Source organism: Doryrhamphus excisus, chromosome 4, assembly GCF_030265055.1.
Source record: "Doryrhamphus excisus isolate RoL2022-K1 chromosome 4, RoL_Dexc_1.0, whole genome shotgun sequence".
NCBI lineage: Eukaryota > Metazoa > Chordata > Actinopteri > Syngnathiformes > Syngnathidae > Doryrhamphus > Doryrhamphus excisus.
In genome coordinates, this window is record NC_080469.1 from 7,126,056 (window position 1) to 7,141,577 (window position 15,522).

Sequence of the window (15,522 nt, forward strand, 5' to 3'; positions counted from 1 at the left end):
TGAGTGTGTGCATGTGTGTGTGTCTCGCTCAAATAGAATGACTGAAGGTGCATCGACAAACAACAAGACTGTATCTTTTAGCATCAGAGAACATATCAAAGAGTAGCTAATGAAATATGCATTGTCCTATTTTTCAGCTAGCAGGCCCTTTGACAAATGGACTACAATCCAAAATCTCCATAAATCACTATTAAGGACAAGTATATCATCACCAGCGCATACATCTTCCCCAGCCTGACCTGTAGACTAATGAGAAAAGGCTCAGACTATCTTGTCTGATTAATTAATTCAAAATGTCGGCTGTTATTCAAATGTGAGGTTGGTGTTATTTGAATAACACTTGACAGCAATGCCTGAAGAAATAATTTCTGCTTTGTGTGATATTACTGATGATGATGCTCCTCGAAAAAAAAGAACCAAAGAAGTATTTTTTTTTCCCTGCTTTGCCCGTCCATTTGCTTTCTCTGCCTCACCTTCACATTCACAATCGCGCAAAGAAGTATTTCATTACTTTACCACCCCCGCCCCCTCACAATTATGGTTCTTACTGTGTTTTTTTCCCTCCTGTTTGTATTCCCACCCACCGCCAGCCCAGATCTACAAGGCAGAGGTTTGGCTCTGTGAGAGACATGCTGGCAAAGAGGAAGGTCATGATTTTTACAACTGCAGCTCCCATTGCTGACAGCCTGTGCTGCCAAAGTGACACACTCTGTTTGGCTTTCCCACGTTCATACAGCACACCAGCACTTTGTCTATATCACAGACCCCCACCCCCACATACACACAAATGCAAATTCACACATGCACAAATACACATTTAGACTGTGTTCACAGTGTACCAAAAAAACCCCTGTCCACAACAAAGGCATTTTTTTTAATGCTGCCCACACAAAACACATTTACAGGCTGTCAGTTGTGTGCCAATACAACAGGTAGAGCTATAAACTCCAACAGTAAGACCACAATTAGTGAAAAGTCACAAAAACAACATCAAAATAAGGAAAATGAGACTCATTCTTATGAGTTATGGTAAAGTATAATTACTACAAAACCTTACCTGTATACAGAAAGTTAATTTAATTAATCACATGACATTTTTTACCATAATTAACACATGTAACATGACAAGCCACACTTCTCTGTTACACAGTTACACAGTCTGACACTCTTTTTTTTTAAACTTTACTGCTACCTTAACACACCAACAGCAGTGTTCAACTCCAACATCATATACATGTGTATTTCCAATTGACATATGAGTCTCTCCGTACAACCTCGGAACTACACATCCTCGTTCTCCACCACACTACAACGAGATGCATTGACTGACTCGCCAAGCGCCGAACTTCTGCACAACAAAGGCAGGTCATAGGAATTGACTGGATGTCACTGTGTAAGAACAACTACTAACGTTCATTCAAGCAATCCTGTATTTTCCACACAAAAAAGCAATGGCTGGATTTAATTGTGCAAAATTAAAGTGTGGTATTCTTTCTTCTATCCATACTGTACTATGTTTTATTTATAGGTGTTTAATGTTTAAATTATAGGATCTGAATATATGTAACTCTGGACTAGTTCAAAGGATTGTTGAGAGACAACAGAGAACAATTGCAATAAGACAAGCAAATCATATTGTGGTGTGTATTATGTTTTAGCATGATTTTGATTTTTAGTTTATTTGAATCCGGTATAATAATAATAATGATAACAAGAAGAAGAATAAACATTATGTTTAAACTATACAATCGTCTCACATACATACATACATACATCTGTCTAGGGTGTGAATAATTTTGGTTTTTACTTTGAATGAAATCTCAATTTAGGAGATTGTGGTGCATACATGCCAAAGACAAAAGCACACAGGCGTTCTCATCTATCCACAAAAAGGTTTTGGAAATGCATACGTTTTCTAAACTGTAAAACATTTGTGGAAAAAATACTTGTTTATAAAGTACCTGTATTTGTGTGTCATGACCGCAAACAGAATCTCAAAGTTGGAAAGTTGGAAATTCTCAGACTTGCTTTCTTCTTTTCATCTTGAGAAAAAAGTGCATGAAGGGGGTGGGTATAAAAAAAAAGAAAAAAACACACCAAGACCGTGCGTGTGAGGGCCTGGGGGCAGTGCAAACCCTTCTATCGCTTCCCTCATCAAGCATGGATTCTAATCAGGGCTTGGAAGATATAAGACGCTCAGTCATTAAATAAATTAACTCTGCCACTCCATGCTCTCCTTCAGCACCCGGGAGAGGCTTGTCGTGCTCTGCATACTTACATAGGCATCTCCAAGCATCACACACTTCACCTTCACACATTAGCCTATCAGCCTGCCAACACACACACACACATATATAAACAAAATTTAACATCTAATGTTGAATATTTACAAGAGAGGAACCACACCTCCTGCCCCTCAACAACTGATTCCATTCGCATGCAAAGCTTTTACTTAATTGCATTAAGAGAGCAAAAACAAGCCTCAGGAAGGTCTCATTGGTCTCCCTCCTGCAAATGTAAGACGACATGAGTGAACAGGACCATAGCTGAGGGTCTTTCATCAAACAAATGCAGCCATGAAAAGGACGAGAGCTCACTGTCGGCATACTATCGCTTACACAGGCGGTCAAAGCTGACAACCATCTTCACGGAGCACCTGCACTACAATGGATCAATAAAGGAGGTGACTCATTCACTGTTTAAGTCATATCCTTGCACCCACATCATCTTCCGGAGCGCTGTGATGTAAAAAGTGCACGCTTAATGCACATCAATCATGCTGGGACAGAGGGAGCGCTTACTTCAAGAAGCCAGCATGAGGCGCACACACCAATTCAGGAGAATAGCGGTTGTCGAAATTTAACATGTAAATTTTAAACTGCATTTTGCAGAGATAAATGCCTTTAGAAATTCCTTACATTGCAATTCATATCATTTTAATCCACCATTACTTTGTGAGGAAGGACCCGGGGGGGCACATTAGAGAAAGTAAGAAATGAACAGAAGGGTCTGGGGATCTCTCTTGCAGACACAATTAAATATTCATGTGTCTCCTCCTAGGACACAACAGATACAGGTCATAATCATGGCAACGGCACACCACCATTTTGTTCACACGCTTGGCTCTGCCTCAATGGGTGTGTGTCATTTAAGTGAAACACATGATCCAATTTTGAAATTAGAACCAATTCATTGTTAACTCTGCCAAATAGGTTGGGATTCCACTGACTATTTGTTAGATTTTTTACCAAACTTTGACGAGCAATGGGGCTTCGGCCAAAGAAGAGACCACAATATTTTGGTGCAGAAAAATATGTGTAGCCAGGATTTTAACTTTTTGTTAATAGCACAAGAGGGCTTTGTTCGACATGTTCCTTATTTTTCAGTGAATAATGCATGAATACTAATGAAAAAATACAAACATCCAGTTTGCATGATGTGGGTATCGAAAGCGGGGGCTACAATTTGGTGCTGATCCAAATTAGGATTGTTTGGTCTTGGCAGTGCCTACACCTCCTGTGTGCCAGTATACCATATTATCACTTTAAATCATCTTGCATAATGTTATGAAAAATGCTTTCAGTGTGATATTGAGGACATTTAATTGTCTGCATTCAAATTACAAGCACGTATGGCTGTAAACATTACTTTACTGCTGTGCATTGTGCCATGTTTGCTACATTAATGTACTCTGGATGACCTCCACTTTTGCAAGAAAAAGCTATTTCTCCTTTTTGTTTTGTATTTCAAAGCCAATCCACGAGGAGGAAGAAGAGGAACAGCATTCCCCCGTTCACCGTCATTAATCATAGCTTTCTGGGAGCAAGCGCATATTAATTTCTGTCATCCCAAACATCATTTGGTATTGTTAAGCCACGGCTTAGTGCTCGTTCACCAGCAGACGCTGGTCATTGCTGCTGGTTGAGGGAAGACAGGGCCTGTGTGGCTGTGTTTCAGAGCAAGAGGCCTTTATCCCCAGGGCTCTGACACCAATTAAGCCATTTCACCGAGAGACGAAAACAGGACCCGCTGTTTCAGTGTAACATGAGCCAGCACCTAGCCTGCTGGCCCCTTGCCATCTTTCCATTACTTGAGACACAAAAATGCACTTCAAGGACTTAGAATAATAAAAAAGATGGTTTGCTCAGCCAATGGTCATACCTTACTGACAGCTGGCTAAATTACAAAGGCAGGCGAGTCAGTGTTTATGCAGTGATCAGCGGCTGGGGTCATTGCAGTCTCCCAGTACAATAGTTAATTAAAGGCACCGTGCATGCATATTTTATTTCAGAGACAACATCAAAACAATTTAATAGTAGTGTGCCTCAACTCATATAGGAAAATGCTCAGTCTGCACTTCATTTTCCCCACAGTTGCCCACTGGCAGGCAGCAGTGTGGAGCTTAACTCTCGGCTAACACGGAATAATGCAAGGTTTGTTATGAATTAAATATTAGAGATCTTAACACAAGCAGCCAATAAGAATTATTTGCCTTATTAAAGCGGCAGAAGATGCTGATTAAAATTTCATTGCATAGCCGTCTTTTTCCTATTTCTGCCTTCAATACATCATTCTAATGTAGGAAACGCTGAACAGCAGAGCAATGAGAAGAGGGTCTTCATTTGCTTGCTTGCAAATGAGAGCAATAATAGACTGGATTCCCCTTTTTTTTCTATTTTGGAGAAACAACATTAGACAAGAGCGGTGATGTATTTTCACCAGAGACTGATATCAAAAGATGTGTGTTATAAATGGCTTTTGAACTATAATTCTTTCATTGCTCTCCATACAAAGATGGATCATCTGTCGGGGGACACTGGTGTGTATGAGCACACGCAACAGCAATACCAAAGAATACGGGAATTTAAGAAAATAAAACACATACCAACGCATGCTAGCTGAGCAACAGCGAAGGACAGCCAGATTCTTCCCAGCGTCCCCACACTCACAAATGATTGGTCATTTAGTTGTCCACGTGTAATGTGTACAGAGTAAATGAACATCATGGTGTCTATTGTCCCAGGAGACAACACTAGAGTTAATGAAATAGGGACCTATAAATAGCAGAGTCATTACTGAGAGAGGACTTGCTTTGCGCCAGTCTTTCACTCAAGCCCTCCTTGCACTAATAACTGGCTGCTTGGCATTAGATACATAGCAGCGCGCCCATTGAAGGACACGGGTGTAAACACCCTGCTACTGGAAACTCTGGAGGTGTAATGTTTAAAACAAATTCGGTGAAACGGCAGCGCTGAAAGCTGGTGGAATATTATGCACACTGTGGAAACAAGCAATGCCATAACACCTCATAAGTCATGGTTATTGTTGAATAAACGTTTTTTTCCTCCAGTGTGTGAAGTGTTTTTTAAAAACCCACCTTTGACTTTTCTGTGATATGGTAGTCGTTTATTTTTGTAAGCTGTGTAAAATGCAAACACAAACTTTTTATTTATTTCCAAGATGCATCCGAGTGTTTTTAAATGTTATTAGAATAAAACTATATACATTTTGCAGAGCAAGCTGTATATACTGAAGTCAAATTTTGAGCTTAGTAGATCCCACTTTCACAGAGGTTACTTTCCAGGATCACGAGTGAAATCTGCGACATGCTGATCAAAATGTTAGACACAGCGTGCTCCTCCCCTTCCAGACCCTCCTTCTAACTTGACATCGACGTTCTCCTCTAATTTCAGATCAACACTTGCAATAAGAGTGTCTAATTATAAGATTCAATTTAGCTCCAGAACCCTCTCCTTTTCTCTTCAATATGCCCCACACTTTATTAAATGCATTTTAATGAACGATAATGGAAAATGATCAATGGAATGACAGAATCTGAGTAACGGTATAGAAAGTTTCACTTTCACGTCTCAGAGCAACTATGTTGCATTCAAGGACCAAACAAAGTGTGAAACCTAAACGCTTAACCAAAAAACATTATCAGTGAAGTATAAACACAAACATGTAAAAATTGTGGTCTTTTGTTAGCAGTGGTACATATATGCTGTACATTCTACCTACATATTTATAAATTATGACCAATTTAGGATGAATGAGGTGTTTTTTTGAAAAAAAGAAAAAGACAGTAAATCTGCAAATTACCCAGGCCATGCATGTAGAATCATTAATGTGGGGGTTTTCACAGTATTCTGCTTCAGGTTTATAGTAGGTAATACTAGTTTAAGCAACATAGAGCAAGAGGAGGACAATAAGTAGCAACCACACACCAACTGCTGTAAACTCATTTCAATCAATCCTTCCTTTTTGCATCCCAAACAGCCTCTGCTGGCTGCCAACGCCTGAAGATAACTATTTCACCACCTCTGTCATGCCTAATTAACAACTCAGACGTACAATTCAGAAATTTTGCAATTAACCTACTAAAATATTGTTGGAGGATGCTAATTGTTATGCCAGTTGCCATAAAGACTCATTTGCATAACGTATGTGCAAAAAACAATTATGAGCTGTTGATCGCACAGGAGCCTGCTGAAAACGCTTCCAGGGACAGAGGAGGAGGGCGAGAGAGAGAGAGAAAGAAAGGAGAAAGAGAGAAATGTGCAAGATGGGTGCAGATGGTGAGACACCACTGGATCATTGTGCAAAAAGCAGATAGTAGCAGTGCAAGGCATCTATATATACACGACACAAAAGCATTTAGCCTTCCAAATGAAACTGATATATCCTTTGTTTTGTTTAGGTTTTTTGTGTCCTCTCTCTTTGCCTGGCTTGCCTTCATCTCCTTTTTTTTGCTGATGGAGAATCGGAGGGTGTTTGGAAGCTGCGTAGATAATAGCCATATCTTCCCGTGTCCACATCGCGCTTTAGAGGAGGAAACACATGCGGCCCCACTATTGAAAACAGTCAGGAACCCAGCTGTGTGTGAGCCATTGGGCACAACACTATCTAGTCACTGCAGCCGCATCACTGGGGCTCCCGGAGACAAAAAACAGCCAAAGTCAATTGTCTTTGCTGCTGAATAGCTTGCTGTTCTCTCCTGTGAGTGCACTGGAGCTTTTTCAACACCAGTCAAACCACAATATTTTGTTGCTATGTGGTTTCATACACAAAAACGAATAAAGCAATAATAATAATCAAATGTGCATTGATCATGATGACCGTCTGATTGAAATAAGCAGCCTCATTAAGTTTGTCAGGTAACATTGAAATTAATGTTCCCCGTAGATTTCAAAAATGCTTATCTCCTTGCTCCTAACTCTATTTACTGCAGGTAATGCTTTTAGTCTGCCTTGCTTGTGGTTAATTACAGCCTCATCCTGGCCTGTATTTAGTTAACACTGTCTCCCCTGCTCAACATCACATATAGCATGTAAGAGTCGATAAGCATTCCTGAAAGCATCTTTAGCTGTTTGTGAAAGGCACATCAAACATGCACGACAAGATTCCTTGCGTGCAGTCCTCACTTCATTCGCAGCACAGTATCTCACCACTAACTTTGCAGACCTCCCAACTGATTTTGAACCTGATGAGTCAAAGGTCAGGAAAACAACAAGTCAATACACAGCCAAAAGCAGCGCGATGCAGCTGAGAGAGCTGTGGAGAGGACTAAGCCTCTCAGTGGCGCTCCGTGATTTAGCCTGTAATAGTTCTGTGTAATCTCTTTCTATTGATTAAACCTCACTTCAAAGAGCAGTCCTGCAACACAACCTCTCTTTTCCTGGTCAGAAATACCATATGGAGGTAATCTTTCACCTTTGTTATTCTTGCCTCTCCCGCTGCTGTTGCCGCTGTGAGCCACTCTTCCAAGCATGAAAGCAAGACAGCAGGTTAAAATAAACCCAGCGCACAGGAATAATGCAAAACGCTATTTTCTGTGAATGCATTCACTGTGCATAGCAAGGGGCCATAGGTATCGCATGAATGTGCTCTTTGTCCCCCCAAAAAGAATTGCATATTTAAAATGGACATTCTTTTGTACAGCAAACAAACTATTAGACTGAAAGACACCTCTGACATGTATTTTATATGAACGCAAACCCAAAGAAATTATATATATGTGGGTGGTCCCAAAAACACTCAATTCGGTGACAGGCAAATTACTTCATGCTGCCACTTAATGTCATTTTTTTGCGTAATACTTGATTAGCATATCAAAGTGAATTAATACTTCCAAGCCAATAGAAATTCCAAAATATGCTGAAGCTCAACAAAGCCAGAAAGTTCTGAAAGTCTTTTAATGTGAGTTAATTCTCACTGAGTCTCACTGCTGCTTTGAAATAGTTTGCACTCCAGTATATTTAACATCGATGTGCAGGTAAAAGCCCAAAACTGTATTTGCAGTACACAGCGAGGTCCTACAATATAACAATTACACTCTGCAATTATTTTCTTCGCTCACTTTCGGCTTCACTATTAAAGACCATTTCCATAGCCCCCCCCCTGTACCATTTGAGGAGACATGAAAAGGGCTACGGAATCCCTCTGAGCGATGCTACACGGGCCAGTGAAAGGTGCACTGTGTGCTGCAAAAACAAGGCGGTCAACAAGGCCACCACACCAGCTGAGCTCTGTCACTGACTCCAAACCACAGGTTACCCATGCACATGCACAAAGACACACACCAACACTTACACAGTCTTCACTGTAATACATGCACTTGTTTCCATGCGAAAACCTATCAATATCAGCATCTATAATTTTTCATCTGCAATTATGTAATTTTTGCCTATTTTTGAGACTCGGTTAAAACATCATGCAAAATACTATGTTATATTGGAGTTGCAAATTCACTGAGTGCATGACATTACCTGAGTAGTAATTGTAAAAATGTACAAAAATATATATAGTTTTTTTGCAGTTAATGTAAAAGTCAGCACAAGTATTTCTTCATTGTGTAAGCTGCATCCTCTGTCCCTCTTACTTTGTCTTAGGTGCCGACACAAAGCTGAACACCTCGGCTCGACTACTACCGACCTTCTGTGCGCCTCTGTGGCCGCCACCTGAGTAGGGGGGAGTTCATAAACTTTTATGATCTCCCCTGAGCCAATTTCCTCATAAACCGCACACAGGTCACAAATCTGACAAGTTATCAGGTTTGCTAAAATGACTCCAAATTCACACCATTGTCTTCGTCCTATTTCTTCTTTTGCGTGAGAAACGTAGTTATGTAAGAAGCAATAGTTTAAATATCATATTGCCTTTGCAGAATCACCGTCATTACAAGAACAGTTGTTAAAGGTAACAACAACGCTGCCTGTATGATCTATTTTCTTTTCAATTGCCTACATATTAAATGGTATTTTGGTCTATAGCCAGTGTATCTTTAAAAAATGCATATGGACATTATATATAAAGTGACTGTTAAAATACAATGTAGCAGCTTTTAACATATTTTGAAGAAAAACTGAGTGACAAGTGACAATATTAGTATCAGTCTCAGATAGACTACTGCATTCGCACACATGATGAGAGTTTACACATCATGTATGATGATTTTTTTTGCAGTAATTTTGGAAATGTGATATTTGTTGTGTAAGAATGAAAAATGCATGCTTCAACAAATGTGTAAGCCTTTACATGTAAAAATATTTTAAAAATTCACAGCGTTCTTTTTAAAGCATAGGTTTTGTCCACTGCGTAGAGCATATGTTGTGTGATTTAAAACTTGACTTTTTTATGTATTTTTTTTATCAAAGCAGTTGCGGCGTGAATGATAGGGAAATAGAACTTTAAATTTAATTAAAAATGCATACTGCAGATACAATATGAATTGTGTGACACACAGTCATATTTAACAGTGTGACTAATTCATCTCGGCAAAGGTCGCCTAGAACCTGAATGCAGTCATGGGAGGCAAAAGTGTGTGATTGCACTGTGGCACTACCGTTACATATAATGCGGTTTAACTGCTTGAAAACACAGTATGAACAATCTTACCTGTCTTTTCTTTGATTTCGCAGAGAACGCTGAAGAGTGCTGGTTTCATTCTGTGACAGTTGAGTCCATGTTTCCTGTTTCAGTATAAGACAAGATAACATATTGAAATAAGTTCACTGATATGTTACCTTATGCATTATTAACTATCATTTACTTGCAGGTGTTTGGCTGCTCAAGGTAATAACCTTTTTTTTTACACTTTACACTAATGGGTCAGAGCATCTTTAGGTCAATAGGACAAATGTGATGTGTTTTCAAATCATAAATCATACACCTTTCCATCATATACTTAGACTACTGTTTGGCAACCCGAAGATGTGTGCATACAAACTTTTGAACACAGCAGTCAAAACATTTAAATCAAAATCTGCTGTCTCCTCAGTGACAACTATCACATGTGCTCCAGGTTTCATGAGGCAGTAAATGCACCTGATTGTCATTAAATGCACCCCGGCATGGGAGCATATATTAATAAGAATGATAACGTTGTCTATAGGGATGTAGTACAAGTTACAAAATCATATAAAACAACCAACTTTGCTTGCGCCTCGTCCAGGCTTTGATCAGTTATGGTCATAATTTGATGAAGGATGTCGCCAATGTCTTGTTTGCGTCCGTCCCCGTCCGTGCCATCATGTCCGTGCGGAGGCGGCAGGGTCATGCCCCCTTGTACCGAGTGGCCGGCCAGACTGACACCGCCGATCGACTGCATGATGCGGGCTTGATCGTCCATCGGAGCCGCTAAAGAGTCTGTGCACTGAGCCACACAAATTGAAAAACTCATATACGAAATGGGCTAGAACATGTGTCGGAGACAAGGAGGGTTGCACGGCAGTGTGGTCCGAAACACACACGTTTAAAAAAGAAAAAAGAATATAGCAGGAATTTGGTGGCGAGTGTGCCCAAATTGACGCTTCCTCTTTACGCGCAGTCCAAATTGGCAAAACGGGAGGCGGCTTTTGGAGAATCTTTCATTAATATGACTATTTAAATGTAAAACTTCTCTGTCAAAATTGCCGATAGTTGTCCATCTTATCCGGCACGAATCTTCACGCCAATTTGTCTTCTCTCTTTCTGTTGGATTTGACGGCTTTGGACACAATTGCTCCTTTGGTGATCTCTCATTTATTGGCGCTCCGGTGCATCTCTTCACAAAAATGTCCACAAAAATCCTCCTCGGGGGAAGCAAAAATATCCAACGTTGCGAATACTTCTTATATATAAAAAAAATCTTAGTCTTGTGCAGAATCCCACGTTAAAAATGTGGTAGTGTCCAAATATTTTACAATAAAAAATGTGCAAAAAGTTGTCAGATGTCTGATTAGAAAAAAAAGAAGCAACAAGGATTGTAAATGAATAAGGATGCAGCGCTGTTCTAAAGCAATGCGCCAAAAATAAAAACTAAAAAATATCTCGCCTTGCTAAAATTTATGAGGTGCAGCGCGTGTGCCTGTGTGTGTTTTATGTTGTTTGATAGTGAGCGATTGACAGTGTGCCAATGCCACTCACTCAGTGCAGACGTGTCAGAGCAGGCAAAAAAAATACACACGCCAAAAAAAAAAAAATAGAAAATGAAAATGCACGCCCCGCCCTGCAGAGGAGGGGTCTATACACTCCTGTCACTTCTCAACGGAGCAGCGAAAAAGCCCAAAATGTTACGAGCGAGTAGTTAGGCTGCTGATTATAGTGATGAAAGCACAGCCTCTGAAGGAAGGCGTCCTCGTGCGTGTCCTCGCGCGTGCACGCGCAGCTATGTGCATATCCCAGCGCAGTAATCAAGATTTACTTCTGCAAAGCAAAGCAGGCAAATACATAATGAGACTTTTATGCAGTTTGATGTAGAGCAACGCGCTATCCTGCGGAGGCTTGGCTCACACTATAGGCGAGCGGCAGACATGTTTATATGATTGCAAAGTCAAGCTGGCTCCACCAATCCACGTCTAGAAGGAGCAAGAGTGACGACGCGCGCGTCCTATTGCTTGGCAGATGCATGATGCCCAAAGCCCACCCACTCAATCCCTCCATCTTCACACTGCCCCTGCACAGAAAAAAAAGGATGGCAACTTGTGATTGGTCGTTGCTACGAGCGACATCAATTGCACAAAGCAGGCGGCGCTGCTCGGTGCTCCTCCGCAGTTGCTATGGTAGCAGACACGTTGTTGGCCTGCAGGATGCAAGGCAGCAAATATACTGTACAGCCCTTCATTGAGATGACTGTTTGGGGCTGGATTATGGAATAAGTTTTTAAACGACAATTCATGTTGGAAAAAAAGGCCTTGTCTTGATAAGAAACTTTTATCAAAGATGCATTATTGTGGTTTGTGTTGTCATGGTAATGATAAGTATATTCACAATTCAGCATGTCTGAAAAAGAATCAGAGGAAGCAAGGCTGAATTAACCCTACGCTTCTCCGAGTGTCAGAAATTCCTGATAATCGGTTCACGTGTTTATAATGTGTTCACATATTTAATGAGGTCAGCAAAGAAGAAAAAAGTGTAATAGTATAATTGAGTGGGCGGCAGGTACATGCAGTGAGGTTCATGGCTGGTGAGGCACGGACTCCTCCAGAGCTTTTTTTGTGTTTACCTTAATCGATGTTGCTCATTAAGAGAAATAAGAAAAAGGAAACTAATTCACTTTTGTTAAGAAATTTTAATCCCGTGCAGTTGTCCCTCACCACTTTGTAGTTCGAATTTTGCAGTTTCGTTGTATCACGGTTTGTCAAAAGTATATTAATGAATAAATGATGCTGTTTTGTGGTAGATTATGGCTTTTTATTAGCCTAAAGATATGCAATTTGAAGAAAACATTATGGATTTTTTGCCCAAATCAAGCACTTTCAAGCATAAAAATTAGTTAATGAACTACAATGCAAATATGGAATATACAGACACATTTAAAGACGTTGTGATGATGTGTAGTATTCTATGCAGGTCACCGGGCACAGTAATCCCTAAAACTAAATTCTGAACCCCTGACATGCACTTCCTGTTCGCCCTCAGCTCTCTTAGGGAACACATTAATAGCAACACACACAAGTTTGTTTCTTTTGGCTTTTTCCTGATTACAGAGTCGCATACTGATTTTGGCTTGAGCCCTTCATGTTCATGAGTCTTATTTATGTCTTAAATGGTTTATTTATTCATATTATAATTGTCACAATCGGGCTTCACCCCCTCATGACAGCTTCCTTAGTTTTCGTCTTTCCTCTCTGTTCCTTGTTCGTGCCCTTATTTTGTAGTCACTTCCTCTGTTGCTGTGTTCTGCTTTCCGTTCCTTGCCATTTTCACCCGCACCTGTTTTCAATTTCCACATTCCCTATTTAGTTCAGGTGTGTGCTCTTTCATTTGTCGGTTCATTGTCTTGTATTGAGTTTTGCCTTGCTACTGCGCCATACAGCTGCATAGCACAAATAAATATATTTTTACCTGCGTCTGGGTCCTAATCTCTGCATCCTGGGGTCGAACCATAAAGCTCACAAGCCGGACCGTGACAATAATAGGTATTATAATAGGTATCATAGGCGATATGGGGTTGCTAGTGCATGCCTAGAGGGCTCTAATACAAATAAATAAAACCTACTTTGCAGAAATTCACTAATCATGATGGCAATTGGGCCACACAGAGATCAGGAAGACCTGGGTTTGATTCTCTGCCTGGTCATCTTTGTGGAGTTTGTATGTTCTCCCCGTGCGTGTGTGGGTTTTGTCCGGGTACTCCGGTTTCCTCCCACATTCCAAAAACATCCATGTTAGGTTAAATTCTGACTTCAAATTTTAAAGGTGTGAATGTGAGTATGGTGTGAATGGTTGCTTGTCTATATGTGCCCTGCTATTGGCTGGCGACCACGCCTCTCGCCCAAAGTCATCTGGGATAGGCTCCAGCATACCCCTGCTACCCTACTGAGCATAAGCAGTATAGAAAATGGATGGATAACAGGACAGAACCCAATTAACATTATTAGTGTCATTATTATTAGCAACAGAACACGTCCACCATTCAGTGCATTCAGTGCAGAGCACTCACACGGTAGGCTCGGTTGCGCACTTAGAGGGTCACTGACATGACCACCAAGGTTTGAAATGCAGAGGTATCTGATGACATGAAAATAAAGATTTTTTTTGGCTTCAAAACACAGAATGTTAAGTGTAAATTACCTTGGAGCTTATCCTTCAATTATTGTTTTAAATTGGCCTCTTAATGAGTATAAAGTGTTCTTTTTAGCCTGTTTTATTGTTTCGTATTTCATCACCATCGCTGCTCTACCCTGACATTGCTGTGAAAGTATCTTTTATGTATAATGCTTTGAATGCTTGTCACTATGGTGGCGTAGTGGTTACAATACAATATGTAAATAAGATAGGACTGAGGCTGAATCCCAATTCTACCCCTTGGCCCTGTTCTTACCCCTTGGCTTTGCGCGTTCACAAGAATCAAGTGGTGTTTCAATTCTCCTTAAACCAAGGGATAAGGCGTAAGTGCAAAATGCTATACACCACTTGAAACCTAGTGTGGTCAGGGAAACAAAGAGGGAGGCAGAGCTACTCAGTGTGGCGAAAAATTAAAGTAATTCCGCATAATTCCGCATAACATTTTTCCACCTTTCAATGTCCCATGTTTGTGTCATTGAAGGAGACAAGGTATTTGAATTTGTTTGTTGTTTTTGAAAACCTTTTCCCACAGATTCTGTCTGATGGTTATTGTGCTGCAGTCGGTATCAGTAAGGGCCTTAATTATAGTTGAGGACCGTCTAAGTCAATGAGAAAAATACATTATCGCAAAAGTGTTTAAGGCACGAACGGCGCAACCAAACAAGTAACTTTTCCTCACAACATAGCGGCTTCAAATACGACGAGTAGCAATTGTGAAAGGTGTGTGCATCTTTGTTGTTTTATCCATCAGCCACACCAGCAACCGCTGGGATTTCATTGTTTGCACACAGCAGCAATGGCAAAGCGTGCTGTTGAAACTGATACACGTCACTGTGTTCCATTTGTTGTTTACACATTTTTGTCTGTTTTTTTTACATTTACTTTTCCTTCTCTTTAATGACCTTGCAACTTTTTCTAACCAATCTTCAAGGTCCACCACCCGCTTCCTTCTTCGTCCTCTGCGTGGGTGACATCGGCACGTTTCTTTGAAACATGAAAAAAATCCTTGACTATTTTTTGTAATAAAGTTATTCAAATTATCCGAAGCCCTAATTATAACATGAGAAAACAAGTTAATATGAGCGAAGCCTTCTAAAAATAAACCCTCTAACAACATTGCATCGTTTGATATACATGCTGTGATCATGCATTAAAACGTACACTGATAGTTGCAATATCTTGTTGTATTTTGATGATTTAAAACACTACCCAATCTTATTTTCTCAGGGCATTAAAACACATACATAGTTCCGTCAACAACAACAGCATAGATACAGCAACAATACTTACGATGTCTGCACTCATTGGGATGGCTTCATGTTCCAACACAAGATGTGTGCTCTAATCCTCAGGTAAAAAAATGCTGGCAGCAAATGAGAATCTTGGTGAGTCTTTGTACCTAAGTATCCACTCTTTTGTCTGTGAGTGACACTGAAATGAACGGTGAGCCAACGGTTTTCAATGGAATGCTGT

At 40.3% G+C, this 15,522-nt stretch overlaps 1 protein-coding gene across 7 annotated transcripts in view; it reads right to left on the reverse strand.

Annotated features, from left to right (window-relative positions):
• pbx3b (pre-B-cell leukemia homeobox 3b) overlaps positions 1-11,768 on the reverse strand; it is a 61,461-nt gene extending 49,693 nt beyond the window's left edge. For 4 of the 7 annotated variants that reach the window (XM_058070265.1, XM_058070263.1, XM_058070262.1 and 1 more), the window contains exons 1-2: positions 10,434-11,768; positions 9,898-9,971 (exon numbers count right to left, since the gene is read on the reverse strand). In XM_058070265.1, coding sequence (XP_057926248.1) covers positions 9,898-9,971; positions 10,434-10,681 — 322 coding nt within the window. In that variant the 5' untranslated portion in view covers positions 10,682-11,768. Of the gene's footprint in view, positions 1-9,897; positions 9,978-10,433 lie in introns of all 7 variants that reach the window. The other 3 variants (XM_058070261.1, XM_058070260.1, XM_058070259.1) reach the window with 1 other exon arrangement.
• Positions 11,769-15,522: the final 3,754 nt, after the last annotated feature.